The sequence below is a fragment of the Delphinapterus leucas genome, chromosome 15, assembly GCF_059928025.1.
Source record: "Delphinapterus leucas isolate spDelLeu-1000000601 "Yukka" chromosome 15, BTC_Dleu_Yukka2, whole genome shotgun sequence".
NCBI lineage: Eukaryota > Metazoa > Chordata > Mammalia > Artiodactyla > Monodontidae > Delphinapterus > Delphinapterus leucas.
In genome coordinates, this window is record NC_143143.1 from 29,182,740 (window position 1) to 29,206,297 (window position 23,558).

General features: G+C 47.2%; 1 protein-coding gene across 5 annotated transcripts in view; it reads right to left on the reverse strand.

Moving 5' to 3' along the window:
- CLEC16A (C-type lectin domain containing 16A) overlaps positions 1–23,558 on the reverse strand; it is a 211,453-nt gene that overhangs the window by 126,221 nt on the left and 61,674 nt on the right. For all 5 annotated transcript variants that reach the window (XM_089896165.1, XM_022552227.3, XM_022552228.2 and 2 more), the window contains exons 11-12: positions 15,353–15,482; positions 11,395–11,495 (exon numbers count right to left, since the gene is read on the reverse strand). In XM_089896165.1, coding sequence (XP_089752291.1) covers positions 11,395–11,495; positions 15,353–15,482 — 231 coding nt within the window. The remainder of the gene's footprint in view (positions 1–11,394; positions 11,496–15,352; positions 15,483–23,558) is intronic.

The following is a 23,558-nucleotide window of genomic DNA, read 5'->3' on the forward strand; positions in this document are numbered from 1 at the left end:
GATTTGTGGATTCTGTATCTCGTTTTGATGCTAAATGTCTAACTCTGAAGCACTCTGGTTTATTAAATGGCAAGAAGGACATCAACTGAATCTTTCTACCATTTGCTTTTTTCCAGAAATGTCAACACCGTGTGAATCTCTCTCTACCCTTTCGTTCTTGGCCCTCTGGGAACTGTCAGCAGCAGTTTTGGGGAAAACAATGGCTCCCCGGCCTGCCCGGCACATCACCCACTTCCATGACCCCCAACCCGTCGTTCCACTTCAAAGAAGACGGAGCCAGCTTTTGGCTCCCCCGGGAACGCAGCGGCAGCCGTGAGGGCCTGGGAGGCAGACTCGGAGCAGCTCTTGAATTTCCACGGCGAGTTCCCTTTTTTGTCTCTTGCCTATTATTGCCCTGACTCCCTTAGAGTTTGTCAAAAATGAGGAAATCTGTGGCAAAATCTTCTCTCAACAGGAAGAAAAACCTGCCAAGGTTATCCTGACCTTCCTCGGCTGGTAGCTCCATCCTCCGTGAAGCGGGGGAACCAGGGGGACTGAAAAACCTCAAGACATCACAGGACCAGATTCCAATGCAACCTCTTCCTTTAGTGAGGAAATTAAGGCCCAGAGATGTTAAGTCACGTCCCCAAGGTCACAGACCACGTTAGAGGCACAGTTAGAACTAGGTTGATTCCGGAGACGGACAGGATCCAGCTGGGGAGGGGGTGGCACCCCCTGTGTGGTGAGCTGACCACAGCAACAGTTTGAGAGGGGACTGCCCTCTGGTCTGACAAAAGCAACCGCCCGCCCCGCAAGGCCTCCTCGTGCCCTTGGGCCCGTTCTCTCCCAGGGTTCTTGCTGCTCTGTGGCCGGGATGGAAGGGGAAAGAGCCAGGTGCCAGGTGCTGGAAGAATTTTGTTTTGATACTTACCTCTTGGACTCTCAGCCTCCTGACATGTTCAATGGGAATAATTACAGAAACTGCCCGTCCCAGGGTTGCTGTCAGGACGCAGTAAGAAGCAGCACTTGGTCACGTTCAATAGTTACCTGTCGTTACCTTGCACTGATGGGAATTTTTACTTTGAACGTGGCTTAATGTAGTTCTATATCAGCTGTGTTATAAGAGGAAAGAAAGAATGAAAGAACAGAAGGACAGAAAGGAAAACAAGCTAACCAAAGCTAACGTCAAACTATTCTAGAAGGTCCAAAGAAGGCATGCTGAACTGTCTGTGGGGAGTGCAGGGGACAAGCAGCTAGGTTGGATTCTGAAGGATGAGCTGCTCAGGGACGACCGGGACTTGCCAGGCCAAGGGGCAGGGCAGGGAGTATGGTAGAGCTCGGGGAGAGTGGGATCGGGGCTTTGGGTGGAAGTGATGAGGCAGAAGCTAGGGGAGGGACAGACATGGCTTGGATGCCAGGACCCCTGGAGGGCAGCTAGCAGGTGACATGATCTGGTTGTCATGGCCAACTCTAGAGCAGCCTCCATCCCCCTGGCCACTCAAGGTGATCTCCCTGCTTCCAGCACTTTCCCAAAACAGACTCCATGTTGCAATGCATCCTATGTGCAGTAGATTTTACCACCAACCAAGGGGAGGCAGAGAGCAGGGTCCATTCCACACAACACATGGCAAAACTTTGTAAAGAACCCCTCTGGGCATCTCTGCTCTTTCCCCAAAGTTCCTGCTCGGCCAGGTGCCTCATTCCCTCCCCGTCTCTCTCTTTTTCCCACCACTGTCTCTAAGACATTCTTCTGCGTCCAAACAAAACAGTGGCTCACAGCTGTGAATGAACAAGGTCAGTGTGACAATATGACAATGATATGCATGTGAAAGGGAAACGGCACATGTGCAGGTGGACGGATGGACAGGCAGACAGACAGACATAGACACACACACACACACAGGTTTCTAGTCACTGAGATGCAGGTTTTGTTGCAAACCCGATCGAGTTCCTTCGCCAGCCATTTCCCTCTGACTGAAATAAACACTGTAGATAATATACTGTCCTAGTTGCTTCAACCCCCTAAGTGCCGAGTGACAAATTCCAGAGAAACCCAGATGCACTTCACATGGCCCGGGAAGCCGCGCTCGCATGTCCAGATTCCAGCAGACCACACGCTTCCTCGTTCCCTCCCCACCGGGGTCAGATCCCGCTCTGCCCCAGTGAGTCAGAACGGGTTTCCCTTGTCATCACTCCCACCCTACAAGCACTGGGCTGCGGACTGGTGGGGGCCAAACTCCCAGCTAACTAATTCAAAGAATCCCAAATAGAAGGGAAGCGTGTGGCTCCGTGATGTCAGTAACCAGCTCCTAAGCTTCCCCTCTGGGTTCTAGATTCTTCCTCCTTAGTGGAAACCCTCATTCAGGACAAGGGTAGAACAGACCCAGACCAAAGCTACATAAAAAGAAGTAGACAGACAAACCTGCATAAAGAGACCACAATAGTGCCAGGTAAAAATAATAGTCAAAAATTTTTTTTCTTGGACTTCCCTGGTGGTGCAGGTTAAGAATCCTCCTGCCAATGCAGGGGACATGGGTTTGAGCCCTGGTCCGGGAAGATCCTACATGCCGCGGAGCAACTAAGCCTGTGTGCCACAACTACTGAGTCTGTGCTCTAGGGCCTGCGAGCCACAACTACTGAGCCCATGTGCCACAAGAACTGAAGCCCGCGTGCCTAGAGCCCATGCTCCACAACCAGAAGCCCGCACACTGCAACGAAGAGTGGCCCCCGCTCACCGCAACTAGAGAAAGCCTGCACGCAGCAATGAAGATCCAATGCAGCCAAAAATAAATAAATTAATTAAAAAAAAATTTTTTTTTCTTTCTTTTGGTCTCCTTTGCTGGAATCACACAAGCATTGCCAGCTTTGGAAGACTATAGACCAACTATTTCGAAAGCTAACCAGATGTTGGGCCAATTTCCAATGTACTTCCAGTTCTGATTATGTGTCAGTCGAGATCCAAAATGATATTTTGCCAACTCTCCGCATAGCAAAAGCCTCCCTTTATTATCCTGTTACCTTTCAACCTTTCCCATACCTCTCATCCATGTTCCAGTAACTTCTCAGCAAAACAAAAAAAGCAAAAAGCCCAAGATTCCTCTTGTGTAAACAATGATAAATGGAGGGGGCAGGGAGTAGAAGGGTTAGTGGGTGGAGCAGGGGAACCTTTAGGAAGACAAAGCTGCAAAACTCACCCCCCTTCCCCTTCCCCTGGGCCAGGGCCCTGCAGACTTGACAAAGGAGAGAGGGCTGCATCTGCTATTACAGATAGGAACCAGCCTTCATCACAGGGCCGGACTGAATCACAGCGAGAGCCTTCCTCCAACCGGTCAACCCTTTCCACTGTGCGATATTCATTTCGGTGCAGCATCTAATCTATTATGATTTACTGGAAAGCCTGAGCTAACATTTGGTTTTTATTAACATTGCTTTTATGTTAAAATTGTCTTATGATGGAAAATCTATCGGAAAGAGACCATTTCATTAGGGGCCCTGCTTAGAGGGCACGGATCTGGAAAAGAGAGGCTGAAGGTTAAGTGCAGCTAACTGCCTGCTGCCTAACCAAAACAGCAACCACCCACCCACCCACCGCCGCCGCCACCACCACCACCAAATGGCCCCCACCAAATGCAGACCTGTGCTTGCAGGCCAGGCTGGAGCATAAACCAAGCGGCAGCTCCCCCTGCTAGGCAGTTTCCCCTGGGGGTACCCCAGGCACCTGGGCCTCAGGGTGCTGAACTTGAACTCTCCAGCTTCCTCTCCAAACCTGCTTCATAGCCCACACTTGCTGGTTCTGGAAATGGCACCACCAGTCACACAGTGGCAGGAGGCAGGGCCCTGGGCATCACACAGACTCCTCCCGTGGTGCCCACTCCCACCCAAATCAAGCAGAAATCTCTGCCCCCGGCCCCACTCCTGCCCTTGTCTCCCTGTCTTCATAAATGGCCACACACAGCTGCCCCAGTGTCCCTTTCACTCACCCCCCACATCCAGTCCATCAGCTCGTCCTGGCTGTAGCTCCAAAGTGTATCGTAAAACTTTCCAATTTTTCTCCATCTCCGTGGCCAATAGGCCATAATTCAGTCTACGTCACCCCTGCCTGGACTACTGCAACAGCTTCCTCACAAGCCTCCCAGTTTTCTGCCCTGCAACGCACTCCCCCACCCCCATTAACCTACTTTCCATCCAGCAGCCAGAGTAATCTTCCAAAAATTTCCATCTGACCATGTCACTCTTCTACTTAAAAATTCTTTAGGTGTTTCCCACTGCACCTGGGATAAAATCTAAATTCCTTTTTGTGGCCTTCAAGGCCCTTCACGATCTGGTCCCTGCCCACCTGGTCAGCCTCACCTTGACCCGCTTTCTGCTCCTCAAACCTGTAAGGTCTTTTGCACCTCAGGGCCTTTGCACAGGCTGTTCCCTTTGCCTGGAGCACTCCTGCCTCAGATCTTTGCAGAGCCGACTCTTTCCCATTCTTCAGGCCTCAGCTCTGATGTCTGTTCTTCAGAGAAGCCTTCCCTGACCACCCAAGCTAGTGACCCCTGCACCACCACCCCTGGCTTCCTCCACAATCACAGATCACACCCGTCACGCTGCCTTCTCCTCTACCACTGTCGCCTTGCTCCCTCCGCAGCAGCCACACTCACCACCAGGAGAATCTCTGTTTGGTTCACTGCTGTGTTCTCAATATTAACCACAGTGCCTGGCATCTAAGAAGGGCTTCAGAAATATTTGTCAGAAGGGTGAATGAATAAATAAATGAAAAGCATTAGCAGGAAGTGGAAGAAGGAATTAAATTCCCTCGAATACACAGTCCCACTCTTTTAGGAAGAGAGGTGGGCTCCCCAGCAGGATCTCGGCAGGGTCGTCTCTCTGGCCACATCATGGACGAAGGAGCGTGGCGTGCCAGCCACCACTTCTCCACTCCCCAGCACACGGCGGGGCTCCTGGAAGGAAGCCCGCTCAGAAAGCCAGCCCCCCGGAAGACGAAGTGTTCACCCACGTGACCCCTGGCCCTCTGGAGCTGGGCATCCCCACCGCCCCCAACAGCACCCTCCCTGCGGAGGCCCTGAGCACTGAGCACCAGCTGCCAGAAAGAGAGCAGCGCTGGGGAGCTGCCACTCGGCTGAGAGGCAATCAGTCAGCAAGCTTTGGCTGAGCGCTGACCGGGTGTCGGGCGCCGAGCTGAGTACTGCAGGAGGCCGTTGAGAGCGACACGGTCTCTGCCTTCAGAGGCCCAGCGGTCCAGAGTGGGAGAGAAAACACGCAGAGCAAAAGCATAAAAAAGTGCCATGGGAACTTCATGGAAATTAAAAGCGTCTGCTTTTCCAAAGGTATTATTAAGAAAATGAAAAGGCTAGCCACAGACTGGGAGGAAATCTTTGTAAAACACATCTGATAAAGGACTTGTATACAGAATATAAAGAACTCTCAAAACTCAACAATAAGAAAATGGACAATCCATTAAAACACAGGCAAAGGAAATGAGAAGACGGCAGACTAAGCACTGAAAAAGCTGTTCAACGTCATTAGTCGTTAGGGAAACGCAAATTAAAATCACAATGCGACACCACTATGTACCCATTAAAATGACTGAAATAAAAAAGGTGGTCGTGCCACCCACTGGTGAGGCTGTCAGAACACCAGAACCCTCGTGCACTGGCGGTGGGATGTAAGAGCACGCGTTCGCTTTGCAAGATAGTTTGACAGTTTCTTAAGAACAAACACACACACACCTGTCATATGGTTCAGTCATCCCATTCCTCAGCGTTTGTCCAAGAACAATGGAAATACATGGCCGTACAAAGACTCATCTACAAGTGTTCACGGCAGCTTTGTTTGTAATGGCCAAGAGCTGGAAACAACCCAAACGTCCGCTCACAGGTGAACGGGTAAACAAATTGTGGTACATTTACACATGGAATACTACTCAAACATAAGAAGAAAGGAACCACAGATACACACAACAACATGGACGAATCTCAAAATAATTATGCAGATTGAAAGAAGCCATACAAAAAAAGAGTATTTATCGCATGATTTTATTTACATAAAAGTCTAGAAAGTGCAAACCAAGCTATAGTGGCAGGGAGCAGTTCAGAGTTGCCTAGGGAGAGGGGTGGGAGAAGAGAGGGACGGAGGGGTGACAAAGGGCAGGAGAAAACTTTTGGAGTGATGGATACGTACACTGACTTGACTGTGGTGATAGTTTCATGGGTGTATAAATGTGTCAAAACTTATCAAATTGTACACTTGAAATATGTGCAGTTCACTGTTTATCAATTATACCTTGATAAAACTTTCTTTTTTAAATGCTACAGCTTCCAGCCAAGAAAGGCAAACCATCTAAAACAATGGTTATGAGACACTGGACAAGACAACAGGCATCATAGGAGGGTGATCCTGAGAGAGAAGAAACTAAGGCAGTGTGCCCAGTGATTGCTCCAGGTCACCGTCTGGAAAGTTTCCAGGCCTCACCACAGACTGAGAAAACCCAAACAAAGCTCACGGTCTCTCTGAGGTGAGAAGGCAGAGTCTGCAGTTCAGAGAGGCCAAGTGGCTGGAATTGATATAAGACAGTAGCAGAGACGGGGGAACTGCACAGATCGGCAAGAGGGTTCCTTCTTAGGCTCCCGCTGTGTTCTGCCCTGTGCATGCAGGTGAGGAAAGGGAAAGGCCTGCTGGGAGGAGGCAGGTGGAACAACCCCAGGAGCTCACACGGGGCTGAGAAGAGCTCACATTCCCAGCGGCCAGCGTGGAAGGACTACCTAATCATGGCTCATCCAGTAGAGCCCTTGGAAGGGGGACGGCCTCTGTACTGGGGTCAAGTGAGCCAGAGGCTAAAGGGTGTTCTGGACTAGCACCAATCAAGCTTAAAAGCAAGCGCCTAAGAAGACCTAAACGACTCCTAGTAACTTCACCTTGTCCCAGGACAAAGCCCAAAAATCTTGAAAGGAAGCAAGAATTCAGCATCCAACAACATAAAATTCATAGTAACTGTCAACCAATCAAAAAATATCTGGGGGCTTCCCTGGTGGCGCAGTGGTTGAGAGTCCGCCTGCCGATGCAGGGGACATGGGTTTGTGCCCCAGTCCGGGAAGATCCCACATGCCGCGGGGCGGCTAGGCCCGTGAGCCATGGCCGCTGAGCCTGCGCGTCCGGAGCCTGTGCTCTGCAACGGGAGAGGCCACAACAGTGAGAGGCCCGCGTACCGCCAAAAAAAATAAATAAATAAATCTGGCATGCCAAAAAAAAAAAAGGGAAAATATAACAAATATAACCTAAAATCAAACCAGAAGAAAAATCAATAATAGAAATATAGCTAGAAATTACACAGATGATAGAATAGACAAAAAGAAATCAGAAGGGAAATTATAAAATATTTTAAACTGAATAAAAATTAAACCACATATATCAAAATTTACTGCAGGCAGCTAAAGCAGTGCTTAGAGGAAAATGTACAGCATTAAACTCATATTTTATAAAAGAAGAAAAGTTTAAAAATCAATGACTGGTATGGACAGGGTATGACTGAAAAGGAAGAGCATGAGGGAATTTTTTGGTTGATAGAACTACAACGTAACACCTGATTATAGCAGTGTTCACACAAATCCATAAATATGCTAAAATTAATGGAACTACACACAAAATGAGTCAATTTTATTGTATGTTAATTTTCAAAAGTAAAATAAAATAAACTGAGTAGCATAAAAAAAAAATCAATGATTTAAGCTTCCATCTTAACAAAAAGAAGAGTAAATTAAAATTGAAGTAAGCAGCTAAAGGTAAGAAATAAAGAACAGAAATCAATGAAATATAAAACAGAAAAACAACAGAGAAAAAAAATCAATGAAACCAGAAGAAAGTTCTTTGAGAGGACCAATAAAATTAATATAAAATTGATAAATTTCTAGCCAAACTGATCAGGAAAAAAAAAATGAAGACCTCAACTATCGATACCATGAATTAGAAAGGGGGCACTACTATAGATCCTACAGACATTAAGGGGCTAATAAAAGGGGAATTCCCTGGTAGTCCAGTGGTTAGGACTCTGTGCTTTCACTGCAGGGGGCACAGGTTCGATCCCTGGTCGGGGAACTTAGATCCCACATGCTGCACAGCACGACCGAAAAAAAAGGAAAAATGAAAAATAAAAAAAGGAGGATAATAAAGGAATATAGTAAAAAAGTTTATGCCAATAAATTCAACAGTTTAGATGAAATGACAAATTCCTTGAAAGACACAAGCTACCAAAACTTGAACAGAAGAAACAGATAAGCTTTAATAGCCCAATATCTACTATAGAAATTGAATACTTTGAAACCTTTTCTCAAAGAAAACTCCAGGCCCAGATGGCTTCACTGGTGAATTCTACCAAATAGTAAAATAAAGGAAGAAATAATACCAGTTCTACCAAAACTCCTCCAAGAAATTCAGGAGGAGGGAATACTTTCCAATTAATTTCATAAGGTAAGCATAACTTGAGAGCAAACAAAACAAGAGAATTACAGGGAGACCACAGACTAATAACACTCAGGAACACAGATGCAAAAATCCCTAACAAAGTTTTAGCAAATCAAATCCAGCAAAGTATAAAATGTGCCTGCCACACTAGGCGGTACTAACCCAGAGTGAGTATCACCTGAAGGGATCAGAGAAAATTCCAGGAGAAGGTGAGTTCTCAGCAGACCCTTGACAGTTGAGCAGAATTTCAATAGGTGGTGATGTTACGGCAGAGAAAACGGCAGGAAAAAACAGATGGGTACAAGAAGGTGGCAGATCAGCCAAGAACAGGTAGGTGTGTTGGCTCTGACTGGGGTGGCTGCCAGCCTTCTAAAGAAGCTCCCTTCTCTGGGAGCAGTTCCAGACACAGAGCTGCAACCCCTGGAGCCAGCTCTGTGCTATGTGACCCTGACTCTCACCCACGCCACCCCCAGCCATAACGGACTGTTCCGGAGTTAGACATATCACCAACCTGGAACAATGAGATCTCTTGCCCAACAGTTTGAAACCTGAACGGAGACAGACTCCCTGCCTGGGATTTGATGGGCCCACAACACGATCTACCTTAAGGGAAGTCCCCAGAGCTGGTCCTGCCCTTCCCTTGGCTTTTCGGCAACTTCTTGGATCCCATGAGCTGCCCCAGGGGCCTTCCTATAAGACTCTCTCTCTTCGTTAAGTTAATGTGAGGTGGTTTCTGCGCCTTGCAACCAAAAGAATATTAAAGAGTTCAGTGAGTACCATGGCAGCCACTGCAAGTTTATCTCCATGCAAGAGTTCAATCACTGCGTAGTAAAGTTTGACTCCCTGGGCCGGAGCCAAGGGTCTATGACAGGGAAGTTGGTGGAATCAGGTCAAGTTAGAATGGTGGGTGCGATCCAGATACTCAAAATGGCAGGTACAGGAGACTGGAGTTCAAGGGAGAGAAGAAAGCACCAAAGGTTTCTGAACAGGGGAAGGACACGGTCAACACAGTCTTACAGAGAATCACCCGGCAGTGCTGTGGAGGATGGATTATAAAATGGCCGTGTGTTTGACCCCTCGGGGAGGCTGTGATGATGGCCACTGGGATGACGTGCTCAATATCTCTCTTGCTCTCATGCCTTTGGTTCTCGCCTCCAGCACCTAACTTAGAGCCAGGCACTGAGTTGTGCTCAGTTAAATTCTGCTGATCAGATAGGCTGAAGAGGGAGAAATGACAACACCTGATGACTAAATGCTGGGATCAAAAGAGGGAAAGAGCTAAAGGTCGTGGCAGTTTCAACCTTGGCTGGCAATTTCAACTGAACCAGAAATGGCAGGAAGCGTGATGAGGTCAGGGTATATTTTGGGGGGATGAGTGTGGTGTAGACAGACTGTTTCAAAGTGTTGCTCAATCACCTAGGTAGAAGTCTCCAGCGTGCAAGGGTCAGGAGTTCAGACTGCAGGGCTGGAGTGAGGCGGGCATGGAAGGTGAGGGTCGGGGGAACGGCAGGCAATCCATGGGTGGGACCGACTCCCATCGGTCAGGCTTGGAGTTCTGTTTACTCCCACTAACTGAGGGCTCCCGCGTGCCAGTCACCAAGGCAGGAGCTGGAGGGAGTCGCAGAAGCCATGGGAGTGAACGAGACTGTGGAGGGAGGATTCGGAGCTTGCTATGCATCTTTTAGAGAAGTCTCGGGCTAGATCTACACCCTTGCACGTGAGCACAATGACTTATACAGGAGAAGAGCCATCATGGCCAGTCCTGTCTCTAGTGGGAAAACCCTGGAAATGGACTCAGTGTCATTCAGTAAGGGGATGGCGGAATAAATGATGGCACAGACACAGGATTAAAAAGCACGAGGCAGCTCTATAGGGATGGGAAGTGACGTGTTGATACATGATGATGTGAGAAAAACAAGGCACAAAACAGACAATAAAGAATGAACCTCCATGTCGGGCAGGGAGTGGGGAACCCACATAAATAAAATAATATACACTTGTACTTGGGTTTGCATGGATATCTTTAAAAAGACACACAAGAAACTGTTAACGTGAACTGCCTGTGAAGAAGAGAACTGGAGGACAAACGAGAGAGGAGGCCTCTTTCACTATATTTCCTTTTGCCACTAATCAACTTATCATGATTAATGATTTAAGAGTAAGTACATACTTTATGTTGAGTGCTTTCTAAATGACTCCAGGCATAGGCTGTCTTAGTAAAACCCACCTCCAACTACCTCCCAATAAGCTCATGAAAAACCTACTAAAACAACACTTGATGCAAAGTCTCATCTATGCCAAGCCCAGCACTTGGCAGGGGCCAGAGGAATATTCTTGACTTCTTCTTCAAAGAGATTCTGATGTGGTGCTTTGAGAACTTGCCCGTGTCAAGCCAGGTGGCACACACACCAGCGACCGTTCTCAGAGAGGAAGTAAATGAATGGATTCTAATCAAATCTGTCAGCTCCGCGGGAGTCTGATCCTGACCACTCGGCCCCAACGAGGGAAGCCAGAGAACCACACCTTTCTTCAGAAAGGAAACCTACGCTTCCACACAATCCACTCAGAGTCTATTTTAGCTCTGAATCCAGAACAGCACATCAACTTTTATAAATAGCAAAACCAAGATTACAATTTGACTGATTTCTGTTCTGATGTTAGGAAAGAGGTAGGAAGCCTAAGTCAGTTGTAAACCAAGGGGTGGAAAGCAAAGCACAGTGCAAACAGTCATGCTGGGTTGGACGGTCAACACTTGAAACTCCCCCTCTGCCTGCCCCAGCCCCGTGCTGCTTGAGTAACCGATTCCCGCAGCTTTAGTCTGTAGAAAAGCACCTGAAAAATTCTAACGAGGTTGAAGAGAAGTTCGGTGGGAGTCTGCCAAAACCAGAAAGCAAATTCTTCAAGGAAAGCAGCTTTCCTTTTCCCTGAAGGCGGACAAGCTGAGCAGCTTACCTTTGTTATGAGACATCGCGTACAAGAGGCAGAGCACGAAGAGCGCGTGGTAATCGTCATCTGGGCTGTCCAGGGCGTGGTACACCATATCCAGGAAGGGTCTGGAAAAGAGGGGCACGCATGAGCCTCGTGGCACGCACGAGCCTCACCTGCACACGGGAAGCAGCTGCCTTAGCCCTTTACAGCCCCACCGCCAGCAAGCAGTGCATCCGCCGTGCGCCCAGTCCAGCACCAGGCCTGGAGGACACAAAGGGGACTGAGAGGCAGGCCCCGCCCGTGCGAAGCTGTCGTCTCCAGGGTAAACCGACTAAGGAACGAACCAACCACTTAATCACTCAGCATCGTTCACCCGCTGTCCCAGACACTGGGGATAAATGATACCAAGTCTCTGGTCTTGTGGCACTTCCATGCCAGTGGGCAGACAGAGAATGGACACGCCACATCATCACTTCGAAGAGTGACAAGAGAATGAAGAAAACGGGGCAATGTAATAGACTCACACTAGCAGACAAGGTACCAACAAGTCTGACCAATTTTAGAATGTGGACCCTGGAGCAAGAACTGCCTGGGTTCGACTTCTGATTCTGCCTCTACTTAGCTGCAAACCCTTGGGTACATTACCTAAAACTTTCCCCCATCTGCAAGGTGGGGATTAAACCCTTCGGGGACACAGTGAGGATTCAAGCAAAATGAAAACAGAGAGGCATTTAACACAGGCCCAGGCACAGGGTGGAAAGTGCTCATACATGAGAGCTGCTGTTGGATTTCTATTTTGAGTATTCCAAGGGCACTTCTCCACGATCTCACTTTGGCAGGTCCTGGTCCAGTGATTTCTTGGGCTGACCTTCCTGGACTGGAAGGGATCGATAGGAAGTCTCTCGCCTGATGCTTTGTGGGTGAGATCTATAGAGTGGCTGCAAATATCACAAACCGCACACCCTAAATGCTGCCCTTCCAGGTGAAGGGCCTGGCCCGGAAAGACTCTTCAACACAAGGATAATAGAATATGCACAGATCTGGCCTGTAGGCAGGAGGCTCTGATCCCATGACTGTCTGCGGCTGCCCCCGGATGCCAGGTTGAAGCCAAGAGAACACAGCAACTCAATGAGTGACCAAGGGCACACTTTACCCCTGGAAGGACACAAGCTACTGTCAACACTGCTGACTGGGCGGGGAGGTGGGGGGGGCGAGATGGTGCAGCAGAGAAACAGGGAGACTATTCACTGCAAAACATTTTATACTTTTTTGAATTTTGATACTCCACAAATGTATCACCGATTCAAAATATTATATTGAAAAATGCAGAAGCAGTGAAACGCACTTGTCATAACATTTCAAACAAACACGTGACACACAGAAATTAAAGGAAGAAACTTTTAAGGAACATTTACGTTCAGGCTCTATTTCTCTGGAGCCCCCGATCTGTCATCACCATTCAAATGCGCGAATAGTTTTGCCATGTGTGGATCTGTTTTTTTCTAAGCCCCTAGCCGTAACACTTCCAAACGTAAGAGCAGGATAAAGTATAAAACACTTTCTTGTAAGCCAGCTGCTTGGAATTTGGACTGTATTTTCCTTTGGGAATAATAAGAATAACCAAATGCCCAGTAGCAGAGGGAGGGCTCAGTGGATATACCATCTTGCATGAGACGAAGTATTATGAAGCCATTAGAATTTTGTTTACTAAGAGTACAATAAAGTGAAAAAGATGCTTGGGGTTTGATATTAGAGAAAACCAAGAATAAAAAGTAATATACGTGGCTATTGGGGGTATAAGCTATTGCGGAGAAGAAGGGCAGAATTCCCACTATATTGGCATTGAAAACTGGCAGGAAATCACCAAAATGCTAATAACAGCTGCCTTTGAATTATGGAGAGTTTTTTTCCCTTCTTTATACTTTTCAAGCTTTTTTACATTTTCTGAATGTGTATTACTTTTTAAATTTTAAAAGGATTTTTTTTTTTTTTTAAAGAAAACAGAGAATGTTGTGAATGGTTTCTGGTTTCTTACGCCTATATTTAACCATGAATGCAGATACAGCCCACAGTGTATGGCAAATATAAGGACAGTTCCACTTTGTACTATGCTGTTTCTTTGGACAAACAGACCAATGTCAAGATCCAATTCATGTCAAGGACAAACTGTCCCCTCCCTCACCCTCAGTGCCCTCCTCCTGGCTCAGTGCAGGTGAGAGGACAGAAGTCCGTGGCGGTGTCTCTGACAGCCAACAACTCAATACCTTTGCAAAGGTATTGGCAACTCTCCACCAGGGACAGTCTCTCCCTAGCACCTGGTCTCAGAGCAGAGCGCAGCTCCTGCCCAGAGTCCCTGGGGGTCACAAATCTGCACGTGGCCCAACTTAAGACACAGGATCAGCTTCCATTATGAACCACGTGGTAGAAGATGACAAAGTCACCGAAAGTTAAGAAACAATCTCAATCAACTCTAAGAAAACCCCTCTCTTCATTAAAATTCAGGAAAAAAAGAAGTCTCAACTCCAACACTCCAACGTAACTTTCTGGTCGGTTGACTTTTTGTTTTTGACAATACATGGGTATTCTTCCTCCTTTAGGAAAGCTACAGTATTACCATACTATGCAAAATACATGCTGTTTCCATTTATTAGATCCTAAGAAACTGAACACATCATGACAGTATTCATGGAAAAGCAGCCGCTAATATTCTGTTAAGCAGATGTGCCTACATTAGCCTAAGCATCCCCCACGACATGTCAGTTTTGGTTTTTCAATGATTCATATTCAAATTAAAGCCGTGCAAGCACCTAAAGGTTGCTTCCCCCTCCCTTTCTGTGTTTAGAATGATTTTCTTAATTTTCAGAGCTTCAGGTGTCACATTTTGTTGTCACAACACAAAATCAGAAAGGTCCTTGTCAGTACAACTGACGGCCCACATTGTGCTGCAATGACTTTTATTTAACCAAAACTAAAAGCGGCTCCCCTGTGCAACTGATAAAAATTGATCCTGTCTGTTAGATAACTGAAACACATGCCAAGAAAGAGATAAACAAGACGCAGAGGAAAAAATTAGCCTGCTTCGAGTCTTTAAGTTGCATTAATAAATAGGATGTGTGTGTGTGTGTGTGTGTGTGTGTGTGTGTGTGTGTGTGTTTCATCCACCCCACCGTGAGAGTTCAGGAAGTGAATGCCTTGCAGGCTGACAGAGAAACCATGTTGCTGTGCATTTATTACCACTAATATGGGATTAGGAGGTTATTGCAGGCATCTGCGCAGTAGGGCCATCTGATAAGGATGAAGAAGCCCTCCTAACAGTTTGCTGCAACTTCAGGAGCAGCCCTCCACCCAATTCCTTCTGGAAGGGGTGGTGCTACAGCAAGGCTGCAGGCAATGTGGCATCTGGAAGCTTTCAGAGGGTGTAGTTTGGGCAGCCATCACTGAAATGAACAATCAGGCAAGAAGCTGAAGGTGGACAGCAGCGTTAAATCCAGCATTAAATCGTGCCGGCTGAGTCACGAGGTCAGGCCCTACCGACGGTGGTGCACGTGGCGGCAGCAAATGAATGAAGTCCAAACGCTTCCCCCAAGGGGATCCTTTGTGGGAACAGCAGAGTATGGCCAGGAGCAGCTGGTACAAGGCCACACTCGTTAGGACGCGGCCCAGCACCGAAGTGCTTGGGGTGGTAGTGCCATGCCTCGGTCATTCATTCCAAGGGGCGAATACCACGGCCTTGAGGGCCAGCTCTGTCCCTGTGGCCTCTCGAGAGGAGCCGTGTCTCTGGTGGAGAAGCAGAACGGCTTGGCCGGGAGGCAGAAGAGGCCATCGGCAGGGGCCGGGGGCAGGAAGAGGCCTGGCTTATCCTCTGTGGGCACCCGGCCAAGGCACCTCCTTCCACAACATCCCAGAGACTGAGCAGCGGTGCCCTACCCCCAGCCCCCGATGGCTGGCTCGGGGGCAGCCCTCCCGCAGTCCCGGCGACTACCTGCTCCACTGGACGCTGTCCAGGCCAGTGGCGGCGCTCTTCTCCTCGTCCGTGGTGTTTTGCTCCTGCACCGAGGTGCTGGGTGCCAGCTCCGGGAGCTTGCTGCGCTCCATGATTACCATCTCTATCTCTGGAAGCAAACACAGACACCAGGATGAGCCCACACGGCCCCAGACCGAGCTTTACAGATACTCTTGTGCTCAAGAAGGAGCCTGGCAGACTGCTCCGCACGCGTCCAGCAAACGCTCGACGGCGGTGGTGGGGCCCCTGCAATACGCACGCTGGGGGGCCTGAACCTCTCTCTCCTTTCATCTTGGTAGCGTTGAGAAATGGGGCCTGATTTTGACAAGAAAGCACAGATCGCAATGATTTATTTCAAGATTTTTTTCTTCAACAGTTATTTATTCTACTTTATTGATACCATGCTTCCTTCCCAGAGGAGTTGAGGAGCGTGGAAGAAACGACACGTGGTTAATAAAACATAACCAAATTCACTGAAAATATTCTGAAACTGTTTACACTGTAGAAAGGCTCTGACATGACTGAAGCGTTTGTTTTCCCTTCCCACTTAACAACTTCCAGAAAGCAGAGAGGGGGAGGGACCCCGTTTTATTTTTCCCAATTAAGTAGGGGCAACTTTTGTAGCACCTGACTCGAGCACGGTGTACACTTTCATTTTGAGAAAAAGGTCTGAACCAACAAAGGGAAACATCCTGAGTTAGAGGTGGACGGTTGTTGTGCCGTGAGGTGTGCTGTTACAGAGTTCCTTGATGCACAGGTGTGGACCTTCAAATACTTAGTTCTTAGAACCCAGAGTTCAGGTAATGCCCCCCATCTTCGGGAGACATGATGAGGGGAAACAGAGGATGAAATGTGAATCTGCATCTCTGTTCAGGAATGATGGGCCGCGGACCTGGGCTCTGCCACGGCCTTGTCATCGTCTTCCCCTGGACTCGTGCCTCCCACGTGGCCTCTGCTTCTCTTCTCGCCCCCTTAGTTTGTGGTCCACACCGAACCAAGTGATTTTAAGTGGAAATTAGCCCAGGTCCCCTTCTGCCTTCCCATCACACTCAGGATGGAATCCAAATGCCATTCATGGTATCAAGGCCTCGCACGGCCTGGCCCCCGTCCACCTCTGACCTCACCTCGGGGCCCTCCCCGCCCCGCCAGCTGTGCTGAGCTTCCTTCCCACTTGTCTTTGACCGGAGTGAGTTTGTTTCGGCCCCAGGATCTTTACAGAGCTGTCTGCTCTGCCTGGAACGCTCTCACCCCAGTCCTCCCTACCCAGGCACAACTCAATCACATTATTCGGGGCTCAGTTCAAACATCACCATCTCAGAGACGTCTTCTCAGACACCCTCCCCACTGGTTTTTCCTTTACCTCTTTTAGTTATCATGAACTAAACTCCATACTTCATTCAGACTTCCTTAGTTTCTCCCTAATATCCTTTTTCTATTCTAGGATCCCATCCTGGATATCACGTTATACCCAGCTGTCATATCTCCTTAGGCTCCTCTTGGTTGTGACGGTTTCTCAGACCTTCCTTCCTTACAGTTTGAGGAGACTGGTCCTCATTCTGTAGCATGCCCCTCAATCTGGGGCATTCTGACTGACGTTTTTCTGATAATTAGACTGGGGTTATGGGTTTCTGGGAGGAAGACCGCAGAGGGGAAGTGCTCCTCTCATCACATCCTATCAAGGGCACAGGCTATTGACATGACTTATGGCTGTGGATGTTCATCTGAATCATTTGGCCACGAGAATGTTGGTCAAGTTTCTCCACTGGAAAGTGACTTTTCCTCCTCCTTGCATCCCACACCCTTTGGAAGCAAGTCATTAAGCACAGCCCACACTTAAGGATTAAGGAGCTCTGTTCTGTCTCCCTGAGGGAGGAACAGCTACATAAATTACTGGGAATTCTCCTGTATAGATCTGTCCCCTCCCCCCATCTTGATTTTACTTTATAGCATGTATAACTACAGGTATCCCCACCTTTTCGAAAAGTTTGCTTTAGGCCACTTCGCTTTTATGAAAGACCTACGTTAGTACCTCTTTTTCTAACCAAAAGAAACCTGAAAAGGATTTTCCCTTTTACAAAAATAGGCAAAAAGCAGAAAAAGCATTGAGCGTTGGTGTTGCAGCAACCGTTATAGAGGCGGCAGGCACCCCATGCAGCGGGAGCGGCCCCGCCAAGCTCCTTCCCGGGAACCCCACTCAGCACCTCAGCGTCAAGCTGCCGTAGCTCTGAACTGTGTCTGGGAGCATTGGTGCTTTACCTCCATTTATTTTGTGAATCTGTTACCAAGATGTGTCCTAAGGTAATTGCGTCTTGGCTTTACGCCATCTTGTCCTACAAAAGGTTTCATAGGACCGCTCTACTTTTGGATCCCGTGGGGGGGAAACCTGCACCTGGATTTTCTGTTTTCTATTTACTGGTTTGCTTGTTTCTTGTCTGCCTTCCCCAACTAGGATGTGGGCTTCCTGAGAGTAGCTGCCTTATCTGTCTTGTTCTCCACCAGAACTCGTGTCTAGTCCAGGGCCTGGCACACGGCAAGTGCTCACTACACATCTCTGGAGTGGAGCAATGGATGACAGGCCAGCGGGGGTGGTTTTGGCAGCAGGCAGGGCTGGCAATGATGCACAGCAGCTGTGGCGTGCAGGGCGCCCCACTCAGCCTGCGATCAGTGTGTGCACAGTGCCTTCACCGGGGGATGTCGCATCCTCGCCACCTTTCTGGGACTCTATTAGGCGTGACCGTGCTTGCAACTATCCTCTGGCTTGAGGACTGCATCCCCACATGCCCACGTGGGCCCGGACCCGGAGGAGGGGGCTTGCCTGCACCAGGCCCTTCCCTCCCAATGTGGTCTGGAGTCAGACGCCGCAGATCAGAGTCTCCCACAGGGCCGACCCTCTCACACAGGTGGGGGCTGATCCCGCAGCCGACCCTCTCACACAGGTGGGGGCTGATCCCGCAGCCGACCCTCACACAGGTGGGGGCTGACACGTGATTTTTAAGTGGAATGTGCCTGCATAGTTTTGTATTTATTTTAATGTGCATTAGAAGAAAATTCTAGCTGCACAGAAAACCTGTTCTTTTGTGGATGTTACTGCTTAGGATGAAGCTAAATTTAAGAAAAAACAAGTGAATCAATTCACCAAGAGCTACGGAGTAAACAGCAGTCCACGCAGCCTGCGGCCACGGCAAAGGGCGGGAGGCGCTGCAGACTGCTGTCTGAGAAGCACCATTCTCTCTCGTACTCGCATCCTCCCCTCCACCAGCCTCCTTCAGATGCCTCCCAACTACCCCCGTCTTCTCCAAAGTGGGGTGCAGACACACTTCAGTGGGTATGCCAGATGATTCGCCAGGCAGTACCTCTTTTATTTTTAATTATCATCTTTTAAAAATCTACTTTGTGTTATGATGTACGTAACATTTGTACATTAATACAGATATGTATAGTTTACAATAAATGTATATCTATTGGGGAGATGCATGTTCAATTATGTATTTATTTCTGTTTACTACTAGGGCGTGCCATCAAAGACATCTGAAGACTACCAAGTGAGATGATGGTGCCAGTCTCCGGCTTCTGCCCTGTGACCTTTGACCTGCTTCCCATAGTGCTGCGAGGCCCCCTTCCTCCTTGACTGCCTGGCTGACACAGCAGGAACTCAGCTCCAAGGACTCCCCAAGGTTCCGGGGCCAAGCCCTAGTGCCTCCACCTGCTGTGACATGGTTGTCCCTTTTTGGCTTTTTCATCTCCCTAGACTCTGAGAATTCCGGAATAGAGGAGAGGTTAAAGACAATCCAGTCTAGCGCTCACCAAACTTTGCTCAGCAGGTGCATATTAATTCTAAATGACAATTTCCCAGGGCACCACCATGGTAAGAGGTGAGAGCAGAGCTGCTCCAGGTACAGAGTGGGTGGGCGGGTGCCCGAACATCTCCAACCACGGGTTCCCTCATGGCCTCCACAGAGGCCCCTAAAGCTCCTTTCTGGAATTCTGGAGCTTCCCACACAATGGCCTGAAAACCACTAGTTTGGTCCTGAATACTGAATCTGAAGAAACAGAAACCCAGAAGTATGACTCAACACAGCTAGAAAAGCAGCAGCAGAAGCCAAGCCTGCTCCCCCTCGCACCTCCTAGGTCATGTCCTGGTGCAGAACCAGGCCCACAAGGGAATCTCCATGCACAACGAGGTTTCTGAACCTCGGCTGTGTCACCCTGGTTCTCACAGCTGCGCCCCTGTTCCCCCCGACATACTCCTCCTCCAGCTGGCATGGTTGTGGGATGAGCTGCTCCACTTAGCTTTCTAGGTAAAATACACAACGCTTCTTTCAAAGCCAAACAGGTTTTTCCCCTTCTTTTAAACAATTTTATCCAAACAACTCTTAAAAGTAGCGATGCTTACCTAGCTCTGCCAGCTCCCTGCAATTGTATGCAAAATGCTATGTGGGCATGAGAGGAGTGGGTAATAGGTTTTTGAGGAGAGGGTCTCGCCAGATTCTCACCGTTTCAAAATGGATTCTACAGCCATCTTCAAAAGTGGCTGCCGAAGAGCATCTGGCCTGTCTTGGTGATCGAGGGTCAAAGGGCACCCCTCTTTATGCCACACCAGGAGGTCCGGCATGGTTCTGCACCGCCTTGTGGGCCCCCACTGCCACACCTCTCTGCTGACACTACGCCCGCCTCAGAGAGGCCTAGCTCCCCTCCCAAGGTGCATTCGTCACGCTGCCGCCACCAGGGAAAGCAGAACAGTGGGCTCACGCGGACACAGGTTTCCGCCGATGGGCCTGAGGCCAGGACCCAGGTGCTGATGATGAATTCCCAGGCGGCTCCATCTGACCCTCAGTTATTAGCTTCGTTACCATGAGCTCCCACCCCACCAGGTTTCTGTTTTGGAGTCTGAAGGGACTGCAGCAACACTCTAGCCCAGTTTTGCTCAAACTTCAGTCATTTGCCTGCCTTTACAATTCCTGCCATGTCTGTGTGTTGCTTGCACTATTTGTTATTAATCATTTTATTTGAACTCCCACTTTTTTTTTTTTTTTTTTACTTAAATACATTTTCAACGAAAACTTTAAATCACTCCTATATCCTTCAATTGAGCAATCCCACTCGCAGGAATTTATCTGGAAGATACACCTCCAACGATATAAAAATGCACACTTACAAGGGTATTCAGTGCACTATTACTTGTAATTGCAAAATACTGGAAACTACCTAAATGTCTGAGCATAAAGATTGGTTGAATCAACTATGGTATGCACAGTGCAGCTGGGAAAGGAATGAGGAAGATCGCTGGTGAACTGATACGGAGTGATTTCCGGAGATAGTGCTAAGTGAAGAGAGCCAAGTGCCAAAGAGCATACACCGTGGGCTATACCCTGCATGTAAGAAAGGAGGGAAAATAAGGAAGCATACCTACCTCTGCTGCTTTTTACACAAAGAAACGCAGGAAGGATATTCCAGAGAACAATAAGTTAGTTATCTACAAGAGGGAGGGGAACAGGATGGAAAGAATGTGGGAGGAAGGACACTTCTTTGTACAAACCCTTTTGCAAAAGTTTTGAGTTTGTTAACATTCCAAATTATTTAAAAAAAAAAAGAAATTAAATCAATACGAATGAGAAGGGAGAACCCTAAACTAAAACAAACAAACAAACAACAACAAAAAAGACCAAAATATATTTCAAATGAATACCATACCTATCCTGAAGGGGGAAAAGAAAGGAAAGGCAGACAGATCCAAGTAGTTCATGACACAATACTTGACTCTATACCCTCAATTTGTGGACTGGGGATACATGAAGTATTTGGTGGTGGTGGGGAGCAGGGAACTGCAAACAACCCTGAACTCTTTATTTATCGAACAATGAACAGTTCTGGAACTTTTAAAAGATGTATTATAGGATTGAGCAAATCGTAAATGTTTTGATGTCACTGGGAGCCAGGGCTCTCGCTGTAAAAGAAGAGACATCTAAATCTGGAGTGGGAGAAGGCAAGAAAGGACCCTCTGGGAATTGACTGGAATTGGAGGAATCGGTAATGTGTATTTTGTATACATACATGCATATATTTCCTAGCTCTGTGCACTGAAAGGGCCAAAAAGCAAGACACCCCATGTAGTCATGAGCACATCTGGTGCCCAGATCTTGGCCTCTAACACCATCGCCCATTGAAAGGAACCAGGGCTTTTCAGAGAAATTAACCCTGAGGAAGGGCACAGTAGGTGGGAAATGAACCTTGAATACCTTGTTATGACAGAAAGTGTCAGGACTGATTGAAAAAAAATGATGGCGGCAGATCACAAAGACATAGGAGCCAGCTTGAAAGGATTCTCAAGGGCCAAATCTGGGATGATTTGAGTATCAAATTAATTAAACACAGTAATGAAATAGAAACCACTAAAAAACTGGAATCCATGAGTCTGTGCCAAGAAGAGATAGATAAATAAATAAATGAATGGGAAGAAGGGAGGAATCTTGCTTACAATGGAATACCGAGTGCTGACACTGGAAAACCAACATTGTACCACCATCCTGGTAAAGACTGGGTCAGCAAGAATCATCAATGAATGCCATATCTAAGGGGGAGTTTTTTTTAACTTAAGTATGGTTGACTTACAATATTGTGTTAGTTTCAGGTGTACAGCAAAGTACACACACATATATATATTCTTGAACATATATATATTCTTTTTCAGATTCTTTTTCATTATAGGTTATTACAAGATATTGAATATATAGTTCCCCGTGCTATACAGTAAGTCCCGTTGCGTATATCTATTGATCTCATACTCTTAATTTATCCCTCCCCACCACTTACCCTTTTGTAACCATAAGTTTGTTTTCTATGTCTGTGAGTCTGTTTTGTAAATAAGTTCAATTGCATTTTTTAGATTCCATGTATAAGGGATATATGATATTTGTCTTTCCCTGTCTGACTTACTTCACTTAGTATGATAATCTCTAGGTCCATCTGTGTTGCTGCAAGTGGCATTATTTCATTCTTTTTTATGGCTGAGTAATATTCCATTGCACATATACACCACATCTTTATCCATTCATCTGCTAATGAACACTTAGGTTGCTTCCATGTCTTGGGTATTGTAAATGGTGCTGCTATGAACATTGGGGTGTGTGTATCTTTTCCAATTAGGATTTTTGTTCTTTCTGGATATATGCCCAGGAGTGGGATTGCTGGTTCATACAGTAAAACTATTTTTAGTTTTTAAAGGAATATCCATACTGTTTTCCACAGTGGCTGCACCCAGTTTATTGGGTTGGCCAAAAGGCTCCTTCGGTTTTTAAAGTAAAAATAAAAGACACATTTTTCATTTTCACCAAGAACTTTATTGAACAACATATTTACCATTTTGTTCCCCACCTTCTGCCATTTTTCAGGCAGCTTCATAATTCCATCTTCCCAAAACTTTTTATCTTTTTGAGCAAAGAACTGTTCCAGGTGCCTTTTACAGTCTCCAGGGAATTGAAAATTTTTCCATGAGGAGAATTTTGTAAAGACCGAAATAAATGGAAATCTGAAGGTGCAATGTCTGGTGAATATTGCAGATGAATTGGAACTTACCAGCCAAGATATAACAGTTTTTGCCTGGTCATCGAAGAAACATGCAGTCTTGCATTATCCTGATGGAAGATTATGCGTTTTCTGTTGACTAATTCTCGATGCTTTTTTGCTGCTTTCAGTTGGCCTAAATGGGAGTAGTATTTGTTGGAATTAATTGTTTGGTTTTCTGGAAAAAGGTCATAGAGGACTCCCTTCCAATCGCACCATATACACGACATCACCTTCTTTGGATGAAGACCAGCCTTTGGTGTGGCGGGTGGTGGTTCATTTTGCTTGCCCCACGGTCTCTTCCGTTCCCCATTATTGTACGGCATCCACTTTTCACTGCCTGTCACAATTTGCTTTAAAAACAGAACGCTTTCCTTACGTTTAAGTAGAGAATTGCATGAGGAAATACGGTCAAGAAGGTTTTTTTCCGCTTAACTTATGTGGAACCCAAACACAAAAGCGATTAACGTAACCAAGCTGGTGCAAATGATTTTCGACGCTTGATTTGGTTATTTTGAGTAGGTCGGCTATCTCCCGTGTGGTATAACGTTGACTGTTCTCAATTAATGTCTCGATTTGATCTCTGTCAACTTCAACTGGTCTACCCAACCCTGGAGCATCATCC